The 26107-nt window shown below is 39.2% G+C and overlaps 1 protein-coding gene across 7 annotated transcripts in view; it reads left to right on the top strand.

Moving 5' to 3' along the window:
- VTI1A (vesicle transport through interaction with t-SNAREs 1A) overlaps window positions 1–26107 on the top strand; it is a 382417-nt gene that overhangs the window by 188886 nt on the left and 167424 nt on the right. For 2 of the 7 annotated variants that reach the window (XM_027528861.1, XM_027528860.1), the window contains exon 7: window positions 13756–13835. The exons of the other annotated variants lie outside the window; for them this stretch is intronic. In XM_027528861.1, coding sequence (XP_027384662.1) covers window positions 13756–13835 — 80 coding nt within the window. The remainder of the gene's footprint in view (window positions 1–13755; window positions 13836–26107) is intronic. 7 annotated transcript variants of the gene reach the window in all.

Below are 26107 nucleotides of genomic sequence, written 5' to 3'. Positions count from 1 at the left end.
GCTCAGTCACTCAGTAATGTCCTACTCTTTGCAATCCCACGGGTTGTAGCCTGCCAGGCTCCTCTATCCATGGGATTTTCCAGGCAAAAATACTAGAGTGGGTTGCCATTTCCTCCTCCAAGGGATCTTCCCAACCCAGGGAATCAAGCCTATGTCTCCTGCATCACAGGCAGGTTCTTTACCACTGATCCGCCAGGGAAGCCTTAAGAAGCACATGAGCTAACATTTACTGTGTTCTCTCTACATGCCAGAGACTTTGCCAAGCGCTATGAGTAAATTCCCCACTTTAAGTCCCACCAGAAGCCTATGAGGATCCCTCTGAGTTGCTCCTTTAACAGATGAGATCTACTTTCCTCATTTAGGCATATGAGGAAGGTTGTGGGTCCCTTGCTTTCTATTCACCCCATGTCAGTGTGGGTAACATGTCAGAAGCGGGACCCCACATAGCTACTAAGAAAGGATAATTGCTCTTCAAACACTGTAAAGAGACAGCAGGCAAAGCACAAGGGTTGGGACAGTGCAACAGGACACCTGAATGGCCCAGAGGAAAGTCAGAGAACAGAGAAAAGGAAAACAGGCCTAAAAAAAAGGCTGTTGCCCCAGAAAGCAGTATCTCCCCGTTCAGAGAGGACTGGGATCCTGTAAATGTGTCAGTGAAAGAGTCCCCCTGGTTCTTTAGCCAAACTTTAGTCCACGCCTCTCCTATCTTATCCCTGTTTCTGTGGCTCCCATTTTTTCTATGATTTCACGGGCGTAATAGCTTACCACTAGCAGTTCAATCAGCTAATTTGTTTGAATAGCATTATCAAGATGGTTCTAGGCCAAAATAAAAATTAAAATGTCAGGACCCACCTGGGAGTGATACCATCAGTTAACAAAGGAGAAAAAGAACCATAATTAACTTACAATTAGAAAGTAAAGGCTCTTGCAGGCTTCCTTTTATCAGTATTATATCCAGATAACTTTTGTTTTTTCCCCCAGTGATGGGGTTTTCTTCCCTTTCACCCCTAAGTATATATGTAGAAAGGGCTACATTAAAATTTTAGCTACACCTTTGCTTTCGCTACTCAGCCTTTATTTTCTTCTCAGTCTTTATTCTATAAGAAATATTCTTCGGTGGCTTACACATTCGGAATTGATTTTCTGGAATAGTGTAACGTTTTCCTTGCCCATGGCAAAACCACATTGGTTCAAGGCTAAGAAAGTAGGCTGGTCCTACAGAGACCCTCTGGGTGACTCATCTCTTTTGAGATCCCGCTCGTCCATTTTTTTGGTCGGTGTTTCTAGCAGCAGTGTGTGTTGCCCTGAAGGCACCTCTCACATGGTGTTGACTGCACTACGCTGCGCTGTTTAATTCCTGCTCTGGACTGCGCCTCGAGTTTTAAGTCACTTGACAGTACAGATGGTTTCTTTCCTTCCCCAAAGTTTATCAATAGCATACCATTCCCTCCCGATAACTCCACACACAAACAGACGTACACACACACATACGCACAACTACATACAAATTTCATGTTTTCTGTCTTTTAAAAACTAGATGTGATCTGCCTGAGCTAGCTGGAGAATCTCCTGCTCTTTCAGATTTATGTTCCTGTGACCAGGTAGCTTGTCAAGCTATTGTCTTAATCACTCAACTTCTCCATTAGACAGCAAAAAAAATAAATAAATAAAGACCTTTCATGTAATTATCTTTTTTGACCCTCCATCTTCCACATTCTTTTCTTTATTGTAAACTTTCTTATGACTTTTTTATATGCCATATGTTCCAAAAGGTATTTAAGCCTTCTTCCACTGTTTTGTCTGCTTTTCATTAAGTTTGCCATCAACTTGCCCTCCGTGCCCATTGCCTCCCTCCCAATCTGACTGCTTGTTTCTCTGAAAGGGGTGAACCCTGTATTGAGTGGTCCAGATCTTCTCTGTGTCTTCCTTGCCCTTTGAAATAGGAAAGCAGAGAAGCTCTCAAGGACATTCACCAGAGTTGTTCCTGCCTTGTCATTGTCTTCTAACTGCAAGGTTTAGAAAGCTGGGGCTGGAGGTGTCTTCATTCGTCATATGAGCCAGACACTGTGATAATCATTTGGGGGAATAAATGATGACACAGATCCTACTTTCAAGCAGCTCTCACTCTGGTAGAGAGGGTAGTTTTAGCAAGATAGAGTGCTTAGAAGTTTGAGAAGAAAGAGATCTCTATTGATAGGGGCAAATGCAGAAGGATTCAGGGCAGATAAAGCATGCTAGCTAAACCATGGACAATGAGTGGGGCTGTAAACACTAAAGATGATTGGGCATATCCCAGGCAGTGAACCCACATGGGTGGAAGCTCACAGGTGCCCAGGTCCTGTCTGACTAGAGCAGGGCTGGTTTGACTCCCCCAGGGGACATTTGGCTATCACATCAGGGGGAGAAGGGCTGCTCCCGGCATCTCATCAGTAGAGACCGGCTCTGTGGCTCACCATCCCGCAGTGCACAGAACAGACCCTCCCATCCAACAGAGAGTTACCTACTTCAAACGTCAGGAGATGGCAAGGTTGAGAAGCCCTGGAATAGAGCCTAGACTTTTTTTTGCCAGAGGGAACCAGGAAAAAGTATTTAGGCTGCAATTTTGAAGGATTCTGCATGCTAGCTGAAGACTTGGCTTTTACTTGGTAAGCACTGAAAGGGTTCTGACTAGACTAGTGGTTTAAGAAGATCAGACTTATCAAGATGCATTGATGCTTGGAGACAGGGAGACCAGTTTGGGAGGAGGCACTGCTCTGTGTGAGAGGTTATAATGATAACAAGGAAGAGAAGAAACAAATATGAGAGATATTTCAAAGGAAGATTTGAAAAGACCAGATTGAGAAGCCAAGTAAAGGAAGATTCCAAATGAATTGTTATGTGCCAGTTCTGGGAGGCCCCCTTGATTTGCCTGCCCTTCACTGATGGGAAGAGCCGCATAGCAAGAAGGTAGGATTTTCCTACCTAGTGAGTTTAAGGAGCTGGTGAGACGATCAAGATGAATGGGAAATAGGGAATGAAAATTGAAATAGTTTAGGAGACAACTTAAACATAGAAATTGGATGATTAAAAAAAAAATCCTATGGCAATGAATGAGGATCTCAAAGGAGAGCATTTGAAGAATTTAAGGAGGAAGTATGAGATAAGAATCTGTCTGCAATTCAGGAGACCCCAGTTCGATTCCTGGGTCTGGAAGATCTGCTGGAAAAGGGATAGGCTACTCACTCCAGTATTCTTGGGCTTCCCTGTGTCTCAGCTGGTAAAGAATCTGCGTGCAATGCGGGAGACCTGGGTTCGATCCCTGGGTTGGGAAGATCCCCTGGAGAAGGGAAAGGCTACCTGGCCTGGAGTATTCCAGACCAGTATTCTGGCCTGGAGAATTCCATGGACTGTATAGTCCATGGGTCACAAAGAGTAGGAGACGACTGAGCAACTTTCACTTTCATTTTTATGAGATAAGAACTTGAACGGCCAACACTTATGAGCTAAAATAAGAAAGCAGCCCCTAGCAGGGAGAAAGACCTGAAGGCGGGAGAAGCTCACAGTAGGCAGATGGCAGACTCACTCGTGGATGGTTAACTGTCGAAGTCACGGGTGAGTCTTTTGCTGTTTGCTTACTTTTAAATATGATAAATCTTTATGTGGTGGTATTTTGTAGATCAAGAATCTTGAGCTAACCAATTTGTGTATTTGATTTTTTTTTCAGTATCAGGATTTTGTATGGGTACACAGTTGTACTTAATATTACTTAATATTCTTATTTGCATATATTGTAATCACTCATTATTTTTTTCCGCCATTGGACAGTGTGTTGGGGTCAGGGGAGGGTCCCATCTCTTCCAATAGATTATCAACTCCATCAAGAGCAGAGACTATGTCTTTTTCGTTTGGCAAATAACCGCATGACACAGTAGGTATAAATTAAATGCTAGAGACCAAATTTTCTCTCTTAAAATAAAGAGAAAACAAACAACCATCACAAAATTAAACAGATCATCAACAACAACAACAATAAAAAGAAAAAACCGAGGTCATTCTGATTTACTTTCATGGATATGGTATTTGTGGTGAGTTGTAAACTAAAAGAAACATTTCAAATTTCTTGTTTATCAGAAGACTGGTCCATTCTTCCAAGACCTAGAAGCCTCTGTCTACTTACTACATCTCAGAATAGCTTTAACCAGACAAATACGTTTAATTTAACTTAAATAATAACCTGAAAGACTTTCGAATGGTTTCAGTAGAAACATTAAGAATTGTTTATACCTCACTTTTATTTGGTTTTGTTTTCTTTTTCTAAAAGCAAAACAATTTGGGGGCTCAAGAGTTTATAGGAACCATCTATTTTGGAATGCTATTTACTTTTATGATGTTTATTCTTCACCCACTGAAGGGTGTGAACATTATGGGTTTCACTGAATGGCTACCTAATGCTATTTTTACATTATACTTTATATATAGTGTCCATTTTTTCGGTGCTTCTTTTAAGGTTCCCTTGTTGCATGTCAGTAGGAAATCATAATTAGGAGTGCTATGTGAAAGTCTCTTTTTCTTTAGCATTTAACTCTTAAGGAAAGAGGAAATTAAAAAGTAATGTAAAATTCTAAATAAGTAATTGCATTTTTATTACTTTGCTGTACATTACATAAAGGTAGATAATATAATTGACCTAAAAGATCTAAGTGAATAAACTGAAATCTGAATGCGAGGATTATGGAGTAAAATGGTAATACTAAAAAATTGCCTTGCATACAGTTGCTTTTTGGTGCTGTAAAAATGGTTTACTCAACACACTTGCTTTTGAATTCATCAAATATACAAGCATGTGGGTGGGGGGGGGGACCACTTATAGTTTGTATATATTTGAATCAAAGATGGGATTTGTTTGAATTACCCTTTAGCCTCCATTGTTAAAATCAGAATTAAGTTCTTTGTTTAGTGAAGCATTAATAGCAATCTTTGAGATTGCGAAGTAGAGCTGGTTGCTAGAGAGAGTTCTCAGTGTATTATGCTGTTTACCTAAGGGTTATATTCAAGAAGCTCTCTGAACAGCTGGGCTGATTATTGAAAATGCCTCATAGTAACTTCCAGCCTAGACTGATCGATATCGGTGCAAAGCTTTACATGGGAGGGAGCTATTTAAACATTGAGAGCCCCGGGGATAAAAGAGAATGAAAAAATAATGCTGGACAAATATGCTGAAATGTTCAAAGGAAGAAAGGAGTATCTTGTCTTGCTATAGAGGGAAAATTCCTAAACAAACAAACTAGAAAATTTTAAAGTTTGTCTTATAATGACATCCTAAAATTTAATTATTTTTCCTTATAACATCACCCTAAATATTTATTTTATCTTATAACAGTTCCCCCAAATATTTAGTAGGAGATGGAATGTCTTATCAAGTATACCAAAGACAATTTTAATTCCTTTATTTCAAAATTTAACCTGTTTTCATAAATTCCATAAGTCACTGTCAGTGGTACTATAGGGAATACTTAACTTTATTGTTTAGTAGACTGAGATATCCATATTTTAAACCTTTCTCTTTCTCAGGACTATTGAAAAATCTTATTACTATTGTACTCCAACACCCAAATGTAGGCAGAAAATTCCTGTATCTTTAATATTTTCTGCTGTAGAGATCTAGAACAGATATAGAAACATTTCCGTTTGTCTTAGTCCTAGCAAAACTAGCTTATTTGTATATCTCCAATTCTGTTTTTATGTTTAGTTTAATATGTTAAATTAAATGTTAAACATTTTATGTTTAGTTTAATATGTTAAATAAAAACTATATTAGATATAGGATATCTAATCTCCTAAAAACATATGGCAGAATTATGACAGGAAAGGAAAATATCAGTGTTTAAAAGCCTGTCTCTTTCTACAAAATGGGATAACAGAGAAATACTCCCCAAAAGAGGGGGGAAGAACCACCCAATTTATCAAAGTGTGAACCTGTGTCGAGAAATCCTGCATCTTGTTACAGCCACAATTTCTTCTACCCTGCACATAACCAACAGACAGGAAGTTCAGAAACACAAAGGCAATCAATATGAAAACTGTGAAAGTCTCTTAATTAATCAACTCACACAAACTCTCCAAGAGGATTTTACAAGCATTTCAATTAAGGCTTTCCCTTTTTATTACTAAATTTCATTGACAATTAAAAATGCATAATCAAAGTTGACATGATTATAAAAAGCAAAATATTGTTTAAGTACTGAGCTTTTGGACTTATAGGAGACTTTGATTTTCTGATGCTTATTCTCTTGATGAATCACATAGACAATTGCTAATTGGATAGTTATTCTGTAACAGTGATGTTTTTTAAAATTTCAAAATGAGTAGGTCTTTGAACATGTTTGTATTTCCCTCACTTGTGCGTGCTAAGTCGCTTCAGTCGTGTCTGACTCTTTGTGACCCTATGGACTGTAGCCTGCTAGGTTCCTCTGTCCATGGGATTCTCCAGGCAAGAATACTGGAGTGGGTTGGCATGCCCACCTCCAGGGACCTTCCCAACCAAGGGATCGAACCTGCATCTCCTGCGGCTCCTGCATTGCAGGCAGATTCTTTACTACTGAGCCACCAGGGAAGCCCCCCCCCCCCCAATAAGTGAACGTCATCATTTTGGCATATTCATAGCTAAAAGCTACATGACCAACTAATTAATGAAGTTTAACAGTAATACACATGCGAAAAATACTGCTTTATTCAGAGAAATGTTTAAGAGCTAACATTCTGTGATATTTTAGACTTGAGATCCCTAGAATAGCCCCAAAATACTCCAGAGGCCTGGCGGCAATGCTGTTTACCTCTGAATTGACATTGGAATATAAGAAACTTTTTGACATTGAAAATGGATGTACAAAATATGAGAATTTTTGTGAAAAACAAAGGTGAGTTTAGTTTAATATTTTGTTTTTGCTATTAAAAGAAAGGTTTATTTGAACTCCTCTTTGACTCTCAGCTCTCAGGCCAAAGCCTGAGAAGTTTCCAGAAACTGCACATATTCCCAGTAATGGTTTATGCTACTTTTCTGCTTTGAAGATTAAAACATAGACCAGAAGACAAAGTATCTTCTCATGATTCTGTGTCTCATTTAGGACAGTAGAAAAGTAATTTAAGTCCTTGGTTCAACTTTTCTCCACCAGGAAATCAAATATAACCATTGCCTTCCACCTTCAGCTGACAGTTCTGAAGAGTAACAGTCGAAGGGCCATTTGCAGTTAAAATTGAAAGATGAAATTACTTTTTTACCTGAAGAATTAAGTTTATGGAACATAAGACTATCTTTTAAATAGTTTTTATTTTTAAATTCTCATTAAAAAGTTATTATATTAAAAAATCTATTTCTTTTGTGTTTATATTGTAAAAATATTATGGAGATGCTAAAGATGTCATTTTAGAATATCTTTAAATAGCAGTTTCTGCCAATGCCATGAAAATATTATCTACCTATGAAGCATGAAATCCTACTGTTTCAGGAATGAAACATGGGAGTTTAAAAAAAAATAAGCAGAAACTTTCCTGTTTATCAAGAATCAGCAGCCTTTGAGTCTGACTGAAATCTTATTTTGCCTATAGCTTGCTCCTATTGCCACACCACCCCTCCCCCACCACTACCGCCTCTGATGGGGAACCAGTGGACGAGCTCCTTTGGGGATCAGGCCTTGCAAAGCCTGGAGGTGGGTAAGGAGGATCTCAGCATTCTGAGAATATACACACAGAGAGACACACACACACAGAAGCTTCTATAGATAAATGTTTAAGTGGACCAGATTGTTCCACTTCGTGAATGATCTGTTCACCTCTATTAGTGTGCTGTGTTAAGGGCTCCAGTGTTGAGTCCCCAAAGAAAAATATAGCTAAAGCATTTTAATATTGACCCATCGTTTGGCAACCATTGAATTAGGCAGTCATTGTTTTATTTAAAGAGAATCAGTATTCTTTTGTATCTAAGAGAGTAGCAGCCCTGAGGGTAGTCTGAATACAAAATACAGGGCTCAGTCCAGAAACAGATCTTGGTGTCATTTATTATCTGGGCTCCAGGAGGATGTTGATGAATGCTGTGGTTTAGCATCCAAATTCCTCAGTACAAAGGCCCAAGTCTCAGTTTCCAGCCTACAGTGGAGAGTCAGGCATATTCTCATTGGCTGTTTTTGTATAACTTCAAAAGGATAGTAAATACTGCTTTGTTGTCGTGTGACTGTTACAGAAAAAGCAATAGCTTGTTTTCAACATAATCATTCTAAAAGGATGGGGGGTGGTGGGAAGTGAAAACCACAGATTTTGTCCTGTCGGAAAGCAGTAGCTGAGCAGGCTTGTCGAGCTGTCAGTTGGGCACTTCAGGCTGTCTCTCTGATCATGCTATTCGAAAGTCTTTGCCACTCTTCTTCTAGTCCTCTTGCTGTCTCTCATGACCCCCCATGTCCCACGTTACCTCCCTACTACCCCATCCCTCCAACACACCAAGCTGGCTGTCGATAAGAGAAAAACCAGAATGGCCACATTCCTTATCTTGCCCAGTTCTGGAAGGTTGAGGACTCCCACCAGGACTTACGAGCTCAGAAACTGGGGGATTTGGAAGAACTTGCAGAGGTCATAGCAAGTGATATCCGTGACCATGTGGACTCAAGAAGGGAGATGCCCTTAGCAAGAAGTGGAGATGGCAGCCCTTGTGGTGTGGACACTGTCCCAGGCAGACTTCCTGATCCTTGCATTTGGCAAGGGTTCCCACCTTGGTGTCAAAACCCCACCTGCAGAGGGTCTCCCTTAAATGATCTTCTCTATTACCTCTAGTATCCCTGTCCCCTCCAGAAGGTCCTTCCTCATTTCCTAATGTCCCTTTTCAGTGGAAGCCCTCGATTCCCTCAATTCCCCAGACTTCCTGCTATATGTTGTGTGCTGTCCAAAGTGCTCACTTTTACAAACCACATTTTGACACATCCGATGTGTCAATTCATTGTGTAAACCACGTAGAGTTTTTGGTCTATAAGCTAACTCCTGTTCTGGCATCCCTCTGAACACAAATTGACAACATAAAGACAAGTACTATGTTAGCCTTTGTGAATGACAGAGACAGGGTGCCGAGAAGCAGAAATTGATACTATGGTGTTAAGACACAATAATTCTCAAGTGAGCAAAATCACTCTTTGAGTACCAAGTTAATGTGTGTTGCATTTAAAAGATAATAAATGCAGTATTCATAAACTTATATGTGCCTTGTGATTCTTGTGTCAGCAGGGTTTCTGTAGACCTCTATTTATATCAAATCAACTTCAAATATTCCAGAATGTAGATCACATCTGGCCTCATTTTTGAAGTGTCCCTCTAGGACCGTTTCTAAAATGGTAGATTGTTCCAGTTCTTTTTCCTAATGAGAAAAAAAATCCATGTGTTCTGTGATTATTAATAATAGTGGCTTTAAATAAATTATTGACAGGTGGCTGTGGAAAGTATTTTCTAGTAGCTGAGGAGCTTTTGGGAAAAGAATTCTGATTCCCCCTGCAAAACGTCTAAGTTGTGTTCCTCTTGCCTCTCTACTTCATCAGTTCCATCAGTTGTCTGCCTCCTACGCAGAATTGTTGTTGTTCAGTCACTAAGTCATGTCCGACTCTTTGCAGCCCCATGAACTGTAGGCTGCCAGGCTCCTCTTCCCACAGAGTTTGCTCAAATTCACATCCAAGTAGTTACTGAAGGTCAACAAGGGAGAGAGGAGCAAATGTGAAGGATTCCTGGTTCAAGATTATAGTAACATTTAATAAAAACTTAAAAGGAGTTGATGCTTCTTGTATTTTTTGACATAGGAATCTTGGAGCTTTTTTATAAATTTGGTATTCAACATAATTCTAAATATTGGCTCATACACACACACTCATAAACATACTATCTGTATACCTATCTCTGTCATTGTATAACTATGTAGATATAGACATAGATAGACATAGAGATAGATAGACATAGATAGATAGATACAGACATAGATATCTATAGACATAGATAGATATATGTAGACATAGAGATAGATATGCCAAATGACTGCCATTCATGAGGCACTGTATGGAGCAGAAGTGAATAATATGTAAGACTTATTCCCTGCCATAGGGGAGTTGCCTGCAATCTGGTAGGAGAGATGGGCATGAATATAGTCAGTTATTCTTAGTGGGCATACACTGTGAGCACCATGTCAGGCACTCTGCCAGACTCTGGGCATAGAGAGAAGACCAGAAACTCCAGCCTTCGGATACATGCCATCATTGTGGTTCAGATAATGAATTGATCCGAGTCCAGAGGAGGGGAAGACATTGCCAGCAGAGTTGAACATGAAAGGCTTCTAGGCAGTAGTGACGTGGGAACTGCATTTAAGTGCATTTTCCCTGTGTGTAATTCTCCAAGCATGTTTTCTATTTAGTTATATTGCATTTTGAGACATATAAGTCAGTGATCATTTATAATTTTTTTAATGTCGTATGATTTTTGTAAGTAAATCTTTAAAAGTTCGGCTTTACTCAAAATAATCCAAGACCATTTACTGTGATTTAAAGTATTCATAAAGCAAGGTGATTATTACTCCTGAGACCATCGTACAAAGCCCTGAAGTGTGTTAGACATAGGCCAGAAACCGCTCTCCTTTGTTATATCTTATGAGCCTGTTAAGTTAAAAAAGGAAAAAAAAAAACACACGCCTATCCTTTTTTGCTATTCCTATTCCATCTTAGACACTTGGAAAATAGAATTTTATATGCTACAATCTAAAGGGAGGATCATAGAGGAATTCTGTCTCTCTATTGCATATGCTACCAAAGACTTAGAAAGTCAAGAGAAAAACAGACCAAAATGCTTTGCTTATTAGTGTACATGCATCCATTTCCCCGAAGTTGCGTAACTAACTGAATTAGGAAAGTGCTATAAACATCGCATCGCTGTTGACATTGAACATTGCATAGCTGGAAAGAAAGGCATGCATATATATATTTTTCCATTTGCTATTTCAATAATCTAAATCGCAGTGGCAAATGAAAATACAATTGAATCTCAAGTGAATGACCAGAAACACCGTATATTTTATAAAATATGGCAGCATAATGAATAGGAGGTAAAAAAAAGAAAAAAGTCCTGGCTTTCAAGTCCTGATGGTTGTGATGTGATTGAATCATCGAGCATTCTGTTTGATGTCTCGGCTTTGCTATTCAGATACACTGCAAAGCGTGTGCATCACCCTCTCTGCACAGTGCACCTGGCAACCCAGCATGGATGTAGTTGGTTTTTCCTGCACCTGCAAGAAACATGGATATTCAGAGTAGAATTTAAGTCGGGGTATTTTAATTCTCCTAATTGTAATAGATTACCCATCCAGGGAAAACGATCAGTCAGGTACAAAAGAAACTGCTTAGGATTTGAAGGAATTTGACAATTTCGTTGTAGTTCCTAGCCTGGCAGGTGGTAATAATGCCTATGCCAGCACTGTCAAAATATGAAAATTAAAGTGACGATGGGTTTTAATGAAATCCATTTGACAAATATAATTAAGGTGTTTTAATATGAAGTCCTGTAATAAAGACTACCGGTGGACTCCCTGAGGTCCTGACTAATTGTGTAGATTGCTTTTAAGCTTTGAATAGTTTTATTGGATAATGAACTGTTAAGAAGTGTTAGATCTTTCTTAAGCAGAATTTGGTTTGAAAAAGAAGAGGAGAGACAGGCCTGAGGTGTGGCATTTTAAACATAATTAGAAGAGAGATTTAAGTTAACATCTTTGATCTTGCTGTCAGTTTTTGATTAGAGCTGTAAATGCTTTAATCAAGTGTAGTGTAGTCATTACATTTCTAACTGTTTTTTAAACTGTGAAATTACTGAGACATTGACATCAATTTTAACACATTCTGAAAATTTGCTGTAGAATTGGGTTTCTCCATCAAATGTTTGCAATTAGAATATCTGATTATACTGACTTACCAACCTTACACACAATGGCAAAATTATACTGGGGTGGGGACGAGTTTCCTCTCTGTAGTAGTTAAACACAGCAACAAAGCAATATGATTACTTGATATTTATTTTGCTTTCTAGGAATGTGTTTGCAAGTCCTCATCATGTGAAAGTAGTCCATTAAAATGTGTGGATGAGGAAGTAACCTCGGAGTGTTCATCAAGTGAATTTTATAACATTAAACGTTCTTAACTTCCACTCTCAAAGAACCTTTATTTGCCTAATAGTTCATTATGATCGTCTCATGCCACATTTGGATTTTTATTCCCATGCCTGGCACATATAGTAAGCACTTAGTAACTGTTTGTCGGAAGAATGAGTGATCAGTTTACAATAGCTGTATGTATGTAACCTATATGAATTATTTTCCCCAAATTAAATAAGGTCTAAAAAAGTCAACTATAAGGGAAAAGTGAAATCCTCTCCCCCCTTTTCCCACTGTTTTGACCCAGTTACTCATTATAGAGTATAAATGGGTATATATTTGGTATTTCTGACTAGTCTCAGACAATACCACTGAAATGATGAGTTAGACCAGTGCTGTGTGGGATTCTCCTTGGTGGAAATCTGCCTCCCTAGCATTTCACCCATGATTGCAGGAGTGATGAGGCTATTTTAAGGAGCCATGCCCTAGGGCCATTCATTGACTCTAATAAGAAGGAGTCTTCACTGATTTTCATGGTCTTGAACTTTCTGCTTGTGTATTAGTGTTACATCACATATGAAATGAAGAGTTAAGAAGTCTGGATTCTCACCCATGCTCTTCGTGATACACCCTTTAGAAAAACTGCTTTTCTCTAGATGATCTAATCCAACCCCTGAGTGGAATAAATAACTTCCACATCTCTGCTGACTCTAGAGTTCCACCAGTCAGGGTCGTTGTTGTTGTTCAGTCGTCACCGACTCTTTGCAACCCCTCGGACTACAGCTCTCCAGGCTTCCCTGTCCTTCACCATCTCTGGGAGTTTGCTCAAACTCACGTCCACTGAGTCGGTGATGCTATCCCACCATCTCATCCTCTGTCGCCTCCTTCTCCTCCTGCCTTTAGTCTTTCCCAGCATCAGACTCTTTTCCTGTCAGTGTTTAACTCTCTTAATAAGTCTCTGTATCACTTTTACCTTTTAGCCTTTCTTGTTTTTAATGTTCTTCCCTTTTACTTTTCTTTACATTCTTGTTTTCCCCCCTCTGGATATTCCCACTATTCATTTATACAACCATCCATCCATCCATCCAGGAAGTATTACTATTAAAGATCTATTATGTGCCAGATGTTATGTAAGGAAAGAAACAACACCAAGATGCAATAGATGGCCTCTTGGTTACCTGAGGCCACATATGGGGAGTGGTTAGACAGGAGAGAATTCTATCTTCTTATCATCCAATCTGATTTATGTGCCACTGGATGATAATACCTTTATAATATCACCTACTATAAATACATTAAGGAGTAGCTGGACCAAGTACCTTTCATCATTTTTACCTGCAAATACTGCTAGAAATAAAACTTTTTTTGTAGATTATCTGATGACTCATCATCCCACTGTTTCAAATATTTATTCTTTACAGTTAGTTTCGGGTTAGCATTATGTCCATTCCAAAGCTACAATGAATAAAATTAGCATCGTGTTTCCATAGATCTTCAGATTTATCTTCTAAGATTTGAAAAGAGATGTGAGTTGCACGGTAGAGTGTCTGTTACACTTAGGTTGTCAGTGGGCCCTCAGTTTTTAAAGCATGTCAAAAGGTATCCACCTTACTGTGTGGCAGATGATCAAGCTGGGGACCAGAGGCCTGGGGTGGCAGTCGTGGCATGTGAACTCTTGGAGACCTGCCAGGATGATGAACAGGTCGGTGGAGAGTATCATGTTTGTATGCTTGTTGGTCCAACTCATTTGGCACATTTCTCTATTTAGAACCTGTACAATGTGTTACGCTTTGTTGTAGCGGTGGCGATTTTCACATCATTCTGCCCCATTTCAGTATGAGCTGTATGTGTTGGAAACATGCTTTATTCTTTGTGTTCTTACGGTGCCTGCCATGTAATTGGCTCTGCACAATGTTTATTGAATTGAATTCTGATTTTACCTCTGATGTAAGATTTGTCTTCACGGGCAAATTGTTCTGGGAAAGTTGATTTTCATCAGGATTTTCAAGAAAAGAAAAAAAAAGGGTAGAAAAATCCATGAACAAGTAAAAATGCCTACAAAACTTTTCCTTTACTTCTGTGGGCCTATTGTAAACTACTTAACTTTCCATCCCACCCCCAACTGAAACAAAGGTTCTCCAAAGGGACGATGGCAATTTTCACTTTTGGAATATTCGTTCAGTGCTTTGAGATCATGATGAAAGACCTGTAGCACGGGGAGGAATTGTTTAGGTGTGATCCCTTCTGAATCCATAGATATAATCAGAGTTGGTCTGCTTATAAAATCATCAACACACTATTTCCCACTGCACTAGGTGTTCTTTTGAAGTCTCTCATACCAAGCTCTGACCTTATTTCTCAAGATGTATCCACATTTTCTAAATGGGAGTTTTGGGGAAATACAAGACAGCCTCAACGTGCAAAATGTTTTTGAATGTTACTTTCCATTTAACACTTAAGGACATCAATAAAGTAAAATATGATATGTGTACTATGTAGTGTTAACTGGCGTCTCATTAAAGTCAAGAGAAAAAGTGGATTCCCCCCTCCATACATTCTTTACAGATTTATTTATCATTAGTGCAGAACGTTTAGGATCTTACATAAACATATTGTCACAGAATTCCTATATTACACATTGTCTCTGCTTTGTTTTTAAAGGACCAATTATAATCTATGTAGAAATTACTTATCAATTATACACCAGATTGATGTCCTAGCTTCTTATGAAAAAAGTAGAAAGATTTTCCTCCACCAATGGAATCAAGGTTTAAGAGTAAAAATGTGGGAAATGAAAATCAGCTCAAACCATGTTTTCTTCTCATTCTGATTTACTATCTCTCTCTCACTCTCACTAGGAAAGAGAGCTAATGGTTTGTACCAACTTCTACCTCCATGAAACTAGACAATTTTTTTAAATTGTCAGAAAGTAAAAGTGAAGTCGCTCAGTCGTGTCCAACTCTTTGTAACCCCATGGACTATAGCCTATCAGGCTCCTCCGTCCATGGGATTTTCCAGGCAAGAGTGCTGGAGTAGATTGCCATTTCCTTCTCCAGGGGATCTCCCCGACCCAGGAAACGAACCCAAGTCTTCCGCATTGCAGGCAGACACTTTACCGTCTGAGCCACCAGTGAAGCCCCAAATTGTGATGCTATTTATTCTGGTCAGTGGCAAGCCCAGGACACGGCATGCTTCTCTGTTACTGATGACCTCATCTTCAAGTTTCTGAGAACAGTTCTGGTCCCAGGCTCAGTGTATCAGACTCTACAATGAATACCACCCACTATAAATACATTAAATCATCTTTAAGGTACAACATTGCAGTTCATGAAAATACTGCAGACCAAAAAAAGATATATTTTCCAAGGTACTAAAGAATCAAGGATAATTTTTAATTCATTCTGCCTTATTCTGTTTCATGTTTTAGAAGATCTGTTGTTGTTATTCTTTTGGTAGGAACCTTAAACATTCTCTCTACTCAGCAATCTTTTTTTTTTTCTTCAGTATTTTGAACCTCCAACTTAGTAATACAGTTTTTAAATATGACATTTTGTTTTCAAACAGGAGTTAAGGAGTATATTAAAAATTCCTAATGAACCATTCCTCAGTCTGGGTGAGATGTGTAGTGGGTTTGAGTTCGTCAGTGGGTATAATGTGTACCTATTAAATAATTTGTTTAATCATCTCTTAAAACTCTGAGCCTTCTGGTATTACTTGCTGTGTATAACACATCTTTTATTTGTATTTAGATGTTTGGGTACGTGTTTTTGTTAAGGTTTCAGTCACTTTTCCTGCACCTAAAGAGGAGAATGGGATTTGCCAGTGATAAATGGGGAAGTTGACTAGCTAACTAATAAAGATTTGTCTTAATCAAGTATGATTTGTCAGAACAGGAGCGCACTGGGGTCAGGGCGCACGCAATGAATTATACAGCATTCACAGGAGGAAAGGACCCGGCAAGAGACCTCATAAATATGCTGCCATTACCCACTGCTAATTCGTATTCAAAGAGTGCTCTGCACAGCTAGTTTCTAGGTTGCAGAGCTGTTCACCAGCTTCCTGAGCTTTCTGTTTGTGTGAAAAAAGAAGTTTCATTATGTGTTGGCATCATCTGGGTTCTCAAGGTATACCAGTCCCCAAAACTGAGTTGATATCTATAATTTGAAGCATGGCTCATTACATTGCATCATATTACATGTGTAATATTTATTAAGTACCTACTGCGGGCTCCGCAACATGCTGGACATGGAGGGGAGGATGCAGATCACAAAACATTCTCTTTTAGAAGATGTTTTGCATGCTTTCTTATGATCCTTTTCACATCTTGTCTCTGTTGATTCAAAACAGCTATAAACATTTGTTCACATGACTGATTGCTGTGATAGGGTAAATAAGTCTTTTTCCTGGTCTTTACTTTGTAAATCTTTTCTGTAATTTGAAAAGGTGGTTGTTTTTCTTCTTCACATGGAACATAATTTTCAGTACTGCTCTGTGGCTGGAGCAACATTCAAAGCCAGCTGATCGGTGGTGTTCAGTTGTAGTTGGGAAGCTATAGCTTCCTTGGCTCTGAGAAGTCAACATCAGGACCAACCCTGTCCTCAGAGTTTCTTTTATGCATAAGTGGTCTATTGCATGTTTTTTAGATCAGATTATAATGATGACAAAATAGTTTGTAGTATCTCAGTGCCTAAATTGGGTAGAAAAGATCTTGGCATCATCCTTTTTAATTGGAATAACCACTCTCATAGTTGATGATCCCAGTCCCTCTTTGATGAAACTGATGTCCCTTTTAAAATAATAATTTAGTAACAGTAATTTTTCAAATTGTTTGAGAGTATGCTTTTGTTATATCAAGGGGGAAAAATGAATAGACTTTGGACTTCCCATGTCCAATGATGGACCCTCCGAGGAAGGAAGGTTGGAATAGAAAGTTGGGAAAGCCCACTGTATCCATTCCTACTCTTATCGAATGAAAATTGTTAGCAATTGAGCTATTACTTTGTATATTTCTGGAAGCTTCCTTAGAACACTGGCCTCAGTCAGGAATGGAAAAAGAGCACAGTCCTCTGATTACTGAGCCTTTAGAAATTCCATGTCTCCTAATAGGATGTTTACAGTGGAATGTAGTAGAACATCGAGAATTCTATAGTGACGGGAATTTCTTTGCTTCAGGTGAGAAAGAACCCCACCAGTTCTGTGAATTATAAATGATATGAAGGAACTTACCCTGCAGTCCAGTGGTTAAGACTCTGTGCTTCCAATGCAGGGGGCATGGGTTTGATCCCTGGTCAGAAAACTAGGAGCCTGCATGCTGTGAGGCATGGCCAAGAAAATGTTAAAATAAGTTTTTTTTAAAAAGATGATATGAAGGGAATTGGTAGTGTGGTCAAGCCAAGGTTTACTTAGAAAGACGCCTGAACTTCAGAATAGACAAGACCTCAGTGAAATCAAACCTGCAGCCCCTATAAGAAACACCGTAAAGATACAAGGCAATTTAGACAGATGGATGGTGAAAACAAACCAGAGAGCTAGTTCAGTTCTCAGAAACGAGTGGTCCCTACGTCGACAGTGAGCACTGTCTGAGCACGTGTGCAGTCACTGCATGTCGCACAAAAAAACAAAATGCCCGAAATCCTGGAGAGGAACTGGGAACTCTAGGATTGAGGGTAGAAGAAAGAGTCGGACAAACAGGCCAGATGGCTGGGAAATAGACCCCAGAATATAAGGCTCTTGGACCCTAGAAGACTCATCTTGCTTTTCTTTCAAGTGGAAGAAGTCATTTTTTTAATTTTTTAAAGTTTGCCTTATACCTTAATCCTTGTATTTGATTTATGACATTGGAAAATTCATAAAAGCAGCTTCCTTTTTTGTTATGTGTTTATCCAAAGTGTTGCTCCAAATTGCTTGCCCAGAATGCCTATGATTTTGGCCATTTATGGACTGGTGAAAGCACAGTATATGCCAATGGCCATAACTATTGGCTTGGGGATCAATCAGATGTGGGTTTTGAATACTAGCCAACCGTGGGCAAATTACCTGACCTTTCTGAGCCTCACATTATCTTTAGGAAAGGTTAGTAATAGTCTGCTTCATTTGAAGATAAAGTGCAGTTATCTGTCAAGTGCTTAGCACAGTAGCTGGCATACAATGAAGCAGTCAATAAATAATGGCCCAAAATAAAAAAGAAACCTTTCCTGGAGGGAAACATTCATTTCAGTGTTTTATACACAGCCTGTAAGCAATAAACTTTTGTTGGGTATATATTAAATGAATGAAGTCATTTTTTTTTTTTAATGGCTAAGGGTTTAAGCCTACATACATACCTTTTCCCTCAAAAGAAGTCCCATCTCAACTTGTTAATACTCTACACAGAAGTTTGGTAAAAGACTCAATTTTAGTGGTTCCCTATTGGAGCCTGCTGCTACTGCTGCTGCTGCTAAGTCACTTCAGTCGTGTCCGACTCTGTGCGACCCCATGGACTGCAGCCTACCAGGCTTCTCCGTCCATGGGATTCTCCAGGCAAGAACACTGGAGTGGGTTGCCATTTCCTTCTCCAATGCGTGAAAGTGAAGTCGCTCAGTCGTGACTCTTAGCGACCCCATGGACTGCAGCCTACCAGGCTCCTCCATCCATGGGATTTTCCAGGCAACAGTACTGGAGTGGGGTGCCATTGCTTTCTCCGTATTGGAGCCTATTGAGATGTAATTAAAAATTCTTCTTAGAATTATGCTAATAAGTTTAGTATACAGCCTTGCCGATGAAGTCTAGTAAATTCTCTGTTGTATTGGAAACAATAGTTGCTTGTTTTATTCTGTATTTTAGAAACTCCCGATGTCATAGTGCTTGCTAAGAAAGGCAAACAGTAGTAAACTATATTTATGAGTTTTACTAAAAGAAGTCTCTAAGTGCACATTTGATTATCTACTATCCTTCTAAGATCAGACTGATATTTCAGTTTGCAAAATTGAATAATTCTTTACTGTCCTTCACCTGACATTGACCAGCACTTGACATCTGATGAGCTAGATTATCAAAATCCATATTATTTAGCCTTTTCTTTAATGTCAGAAGAGCAGCATAAATATTAGAAAATCTTTAGCTCCTTCGTACCTTTTATTTATTTATTTATTTTAGGAAAACAATAATTTGGGCTCAGTTTGGATCTTTTGTCACCTTACATCTCAAGTTAAAAAAAATACTAAGGTCACATCACCTTAAAACTCTGCTAGAATATACAATGAAACTATCCATCCTTTTTTGTTATGCTTTTCTCCACCTGTTCACTAACTCCCTTGTTTGAGTTTCATTAATTTCTACCTCTCAAAATGTCAGTGTCTAAAATGCAGAGCCCTCTGCTTTATTCAGGAATAAACTGTCTCCATCTTTTTGTCTGCTTCATGGTACAGTATAAATTCTCCCCCTTAGCTTTTAGAGTTCTCTATAGACTACTCTGGTGTACAATTTGTGTGTGTTTGTGTATGTTTCAGTTAAACTTTATTTACAGAAACAAGCCACAGGCTGGCTGTATTGGCTCCAGGGCCCTAGTTTGCCCATTCCTACTCTAGAATAGTGGTTCTCAAAACATAGTCCTCAGGAACCAGCAACATCAGCATCATTCAGGAACATGTTGGAAATGCAACTTCTTGGGCTCCAGCCCAGACCTGCTGAATTAGAAACTCTGGTTGTGGGGCCCAGGAATCTGTATTTAACAATCTGAATTATTTTTGTTTATTGATTGATCCAAAATCACTGTGGATGATGACAGCAGCCATGAAATTAAAGATGCTTGCTCTTTGGAAGAAAAGCTGTGGCCAACCTAGACAGCATATTAAAAAGCAGAGAATAACTTTGCTGACAAAGATCCATATAGTCAAATCTGTGGTTTTTCCAGTAGTCATGTTTGGATGTATGGATGTGAGAGTTGGACAATAAACAAAGCTGAGCACCAAAGAATTGATAATTTCGAACTGTGGTGCTGAAGAAGACTCTTGAGAGTCCCTCGGACAACAAGGAGATCAGACCAGTCAATCCTAAAGGAAATCAACCCTGAATATTCGTTGGAAGGACTGATGCCGAAGTTGAAACTCGAACGCTTTAGCCACTTGATGCAAAGAGCCGACTTATTGAAAAAGATATTGATGCTAGAAAAGGTTGAAGGCAGGAGGAGAAGGGGGCGACAGAGGATGAAATGGTTGGATGGCGTCACTGACTCAATGGACATGAGTTTTAGCAAACTCTGGGAGATAGTGAAGGACAGGGAGCCTGGCCTGCTGCAGTCCATGGGGTTGCAAAGAGTCAGACAGAACTGAACGACTGAACAACAAATTGATTGATCTGGGCTTCCCAGGTGGCTCAGTGGTAAAGAATCCACCTGCCAAGCAGGAGACATGGGTTTGATCCCTGGGTCGGGAAGATCCACTGGAGAAGGAAATGGCAACCCATTCCAGTATTCTTCCCCGGAAAATCACATGGACAGAGAAGTCTGGGGAGACTACAGTCCCTGGGGTTGCAAAAGACTTGGACACAACTTAGTGACTAAACAACAGTGATTGATCTATGTCCCATCTACTTCCACAAAAAGAAGTACTTTACAACAAAAGGTCAGGTAAGTGTATCAAGAGTAAAAAACCTAACCCAGGACGGAAGCCAGAAACCAGGAAGTAAAAGGAAGACTTGGGTAGGGGTGGAGGTGGGGGTTGATGTGTAAAGGAATCCTAAAGCAATGCTGTAATAACTAAGGATTAAACTCACCCAGAGCTTCCTAGGATTCAGGCCAAAGAAGAAAACACATTGAATTACATAGCTTGCATTGTCCAATGGTACAAAATGAATTATTTCCTGAACTGTCACAAAAATTTTTTTTTAGTCAGGAAGGGGAGGAAGTGTGTGGTGGTCTTTAAATAAGACAAAGGAATGTGATCAGTCCTGTTCTTAAAATTAGCTTGACTGAAACAGTGTAGAAATATTCTTTATATTGTAATTTCTTAAAGAAATCTTATGAGTACCAAAGTCCCACTGTTAAAGGCATAAAGTTCTGTATTGGAGCCAGACATATGGTACTAAAGAGTGCTGAAGAATGAAAGCCAGGTCTTAACAAAGAGACCAACTAGAAAATTATTTATGACTTCTAAAAAGTTTCTAGTGTGACTTCTAGAAAATTTTAAGAACATACATGTCTAGACCTCGCTCCCAGGAATTCTAGTTTAGTCAGCCTAGAATGAGGCCTCTACAACCCCGTTTGTTAAAAGTGCCATGAATGTGTCTAGTCCAGAACCGAAGAAGCACACCACCCGATGAGAGCCTTTGCCATTGACTGTCTCCTTCACATTTCAGTCATTTCCCTTGGACTTTAGAAGGAAAGAGTTGGCAGAAAATCCAAGAATGATAGCACTGGCCGAAAGCTGAAGAGTGGGTGTTTTGTGTTGTCAGTTGAAAAAAGACCTCATTGCTGTAGATCCCGGATAGCAGATAGGTCGTCTCGCTTGTGCCAAGCCTGATCAATTGCAGCAATTGCCTGGAGCGTTGCGAGGAGAGGGTTACTTGCAAGGCATGTTCAGGGCAATGTGATAGATTGATGACATCTGCCAGGTGTTTGGGATTAAGAGTGGCAGCCAGTATCGCATATATTTGTTGACTTTGCTCTCAGACTAGATATATGAATAGCAAGAGTGACATTTTGTTGAAAAATTAAAGAAACTGACTTACTCTATCACACTGAATTTTTATTTCTAGACTATTTCTTTTTTTAAAAAAGTTATTGGGATATAGTTGGTGTACAAAATCATATGAGTTTAAGTTGTAAAACATCGTGAGTCATTGTTTTTAAAGGTTATGTTCCATTTATAATTATTATAAAATATTCACTATATTCCCTGTGTTGTACAGTATATCCTTGTAACTTATCTATTTTGTACCTCTTAATCCCCCATTCTGTCTTGTCCCTCGCCCTTCCCTCTCCCCACTGGTAATCACTAGTTTATATCTGTGAGTCTGTCTTTTCTGTTATATTCACTAGCTTGTTTTTATCATGTCTTTAATATCTACCTTTAAGATAGATCTTAAAGCCACCTTTAAGGATCCTCTTTTCACTTTCTCAATCTTCCCCTCTAAATTTTCAACATGGTTTGCTGCCTGATATTTCTTGAATGATGATCATCCTTTAAGTCAAAGTTTTGTGTTTCTTAATGCTCGAATGCAGCAGCATTAATATTCAGTGTTCCCTGCTCATACTCATTGTCCTGTGTTTCTTCAGACTCAGTGACTCAGTAACTTTCTGTTTTGCGTGTATTCAGTATATCCATGCTTCCTTCTCCTACTTAAACCTACATGTCTGCTTTCAGTGTGCTCAGAAGGGTCAAGATATGAAAAAATACTGCATAAAACATAAAATTTTAATTTATAAATCAGTGAAAACATTGGTCAAGCTCTTGAGTAAGAGGATAAATTAGATTGTTGTTGTTAACAGGTATAAGCTGTATAAGAAGATAACCTCTTCCATAGGAATTCTAAATGTTTTCTGTGAGTCAAAAATATTCCTTCCTTACACCATAAAGAAAAATTAAATCAAAATGGGCCAAAGGCCTATATATGAAATTCCCTGGTGGTCCAATGGTTAGAAGTCCACACTTCCCCCACAGCAACCACAGATTCCATCCCTAGTTAGGAAACTAAGATCCTGCAAGCTGTGGGGTACAGCCAAAAAAAAAGACCTATGTGTAAGAACTAAAACTATAAAACTCTTAGAAGAAAGCATAAGGATAAATCTTCATGGTCTGGATTTGGCGATGGAATTTTAAATGTGACACTTAAAAACACAACAAAAGAAAAAATAGATATATTGGACTTATTAACATTAAAAAACTTTTGTACGTCAAAATACACTATCAAGAGACTGAGAAGACAACCCACAAAATGAAAGAACATATTTATACAGTACATACCTGATAAGGGTGTAGCATCCAGAATATATAAAGAACTCTCACAACTCAACAACAAAAAGACAAACCAATTTTAAAAAGGATAAGAAACTTAAATAGACATTTCTCTGAAGAAGACATACAGATGACCAACAGACACATGAAAGGTGCTCAGAGTCATTAGATGCCGCCGCCGCTGCTAAGTCGCTCCAGTCATGTCCGACTCTGTGCGACCCTGTAGACGGCAGCCCACCAGGCTCCCCCGTCCCTGGGATTCTCCAGGCAAGAAAACTGGAGTGGGTTGCCATTTCCTTCTCCAATACATGAAAGTGAAAAGTGAAAGTGAAGTCGCTCAGTCGTGTCCGACTCCTAGAGACCCCATGGACTGCAGCCTACCAGGCTCCTCCATCCATGGGATTTTCCAGGCAGGAGTACTGGAGTGGGGTGCCATTGCCTTCTCACACCTACTAGGATGGCTATAAATTTTTTTAATGGAAAATAACAAGGTGGCCAAGGAGAAATAAGAACCTTCCTGCATCGCTGGTGGGAGTGTAAAATGGATAACCACTGTGAAAAATGAGTTTTGCAGTTCCTCAAAAGGTTAAACACAGAATTACCATATGATCCAGTAATTCCACTCGTAGGCACATACCCAAAAGAACTGATATTTAAACAGATATTTAAATAAGTATTTGTACATGGTTGTTCATAGAAGCACTAATCACGATAGCCAAGGGGCAGAAACCAAAATATCCATCAGTGCCTGAACGGATAAGCAAAATGTAGTGTATACATATAATGGAACATTAAATTTAAAAAATATTTTTAATACTCGATGAAGGAACTCTACTCCATAAATCTCCAGTACTTTGACACCTGATGTGAAGAGCCGACTCATTGGAAAAGACTCTGATGCTGGGAGAGATCAAGGGCAGGAGGAGAAGGGGATGACAGAGGATGAGATGCTTGAATGGCATCATTGACTCAGTGGACATGAGTTTGAGCAAACTCCGGGAGATAGTGAAGGACAGGGAAGCCTGGCGTGCTGCAGTCCGTGGGGTCGCAGAGAGTTGGACACAACTGAGCTACTGAACAACCACAACAAAGGAACTAACCCTGCCACAACATGAATGAACTCTGAAAACATGAAGCTGAGTGAAAGAAGCCAGGGCATATTTTCAACTTGGTGTGGTTTCAGTAATTTTTAGTACTTAAACCTGAAGATTACAAGCCATGCGAGTCTCACTACTCATGTGTTTAGATCTAGACATGCACCATTGCCACATGCCCGCACCAGAAGGAGAAAAGTGATTCTGTCCTTCAGGACTTCTTTCCTTTCCAGCTTCAGTTCACACCAAGAAGAGAGTTAAGACTAAGAAAAAAGACAATATCAAGAAAAGGGATGTCAAGGAAAATAATCCTACTATTCTAGTATTATTTGTATTTATGACAGTTGCATTTTTATGATTTTATCTGTCCCTATTTCCATTCCAAAACACTTCAGTAAAGTGTTATCCTATTAATCTCTGTGCATGGGTCTCAAGCCAGGAAAATAGGTTTTACCACATACATGCATTTGTGTGCATGTGAGAGAGACAGAGAGAGTGGGGGTAGGATGGAATGTCAGCTCCTCATCACTTGCTTTTCACAGCATTAACGATCAATTCAAATATATTAAATTTCCCACCTCACCTGATTCATTTGTTAAGCATAACAACTTTCCTTGCCATTGTGGCAAGTGGGGAAAGGGGTCAGTAAGATGGGCATTTTACCATTCTACAAGAGAATTGGCCTCTTGTTTTTTGAGAACAAAAATAGACTGAAGTCAAAGGTTTGACAAAAAGAACACTTCTAGGATGTTTTTTACTCTGCATAATTTGTGAACAACAGAAAGCCATTCCAGTAAAGACCATGAGACCACAGCATATTCCTCTGTAACAGCTGGGATTGCTATATGGGAACAGTGTCCAGGAAATGTGGAGACTGTCTCTTTTCCCACTCTTGCCCAAATAATTACAAAGGCCTTTCTCGGGCACTGACATTTTAAATGTATATTAAAGTATTAAAGTGCTTTATCACCCACATTGTAATGCATTTGGAAGACACTTTCATTTAATTAAAATTTTTTGACTGCAAAGATCACTGACATAAGAGTTCGGAAACTTGGTTCATGGTTGCAGCCCTGTCAGTCATTAGCAGTGGGACCTAGATGATCACTCTCGAACTCCTCACCCTTGTTTGCTCATTTGTGCAATTAATTACTCTCAAGGCTCAATTTCTTCTAAAACTCTGGACTCCTGTTATGATAAATTTATAGAAGACAACTGTGTTTTCAAGCTCAGTGGCTCCTATGGACACAAATTTCCTGAGCACCTGCATACGTAATCCATTGCCTCTTAAAATGCTGCGTACACTGGGAGGTATAAGAAATGACCTCCACTTGAAAGAAATTTGGGCTTCCTGGTGGTTTAGACAGTAAAGAATCCACCTTCAATGTGGGAGACCCAGGTTCGATACCTGAGTTGGGAAGATAGCCTGGAGAAGGGCATGGCAACCAACTCCAGTCTTGCCTGGAGAATTCCATGGATAGAGGAGCCTGGTAGGCCACAGTCCATGGGATCACAAAGAGCCGGACACAACTGAGCAACTAACGCTAAAAGAAGTTTACAGTCTCACAGGGAAGGAAGAACATACAAATAAGGAATCACCGGCAGATCCTATAGCAGCAAAGCAGGAACATAAATGAGGGGAAAGGGTCAGGAAGGTAGGTGGCAGCCTCCATATGACCTGGTTCTTACGATGAACCTGTGCTTATCATGTGGAAATGGGGACTCAGTATTGCTCTATATTCCAAATTTCAAAAGAAGCTCGAGGTCCAATTTTTTATATGAAATACACTTGTTTAAAAAAATTGTGTTGTTGTTTTTGTTGCAGACCAGTTCAGAAATGCTTAAAATAGTGTTTCACAAAAGCAAAACATGTTTGCCAGCCACATAGATCCCGCGGTTCTCCCAATAGTGACTTCTGAATAAGCAGATAATTATCAATAGAATGTTAT

This window comes from Bos indicus x Bos taurus, chromosome 26 (genome assembly GCF_003369695.1).
Source record: "Bos indicus x Bos taurus breed Angus x Brahman F1 hybrid chromosome 26, Bos_hybrid_MaternalHap_v2.0, whole genome shotgun sequence".
Classification (NCBI taxonomy): Eukaryota; Metazoa; Chordata; class Mammalia; order Artiodactyla; family Bovidae; genus Bos; species Bos indicus x Bos taurus.
This window is presented reverse-complemented; position numbering and strand designations above follow the sequence as displayed.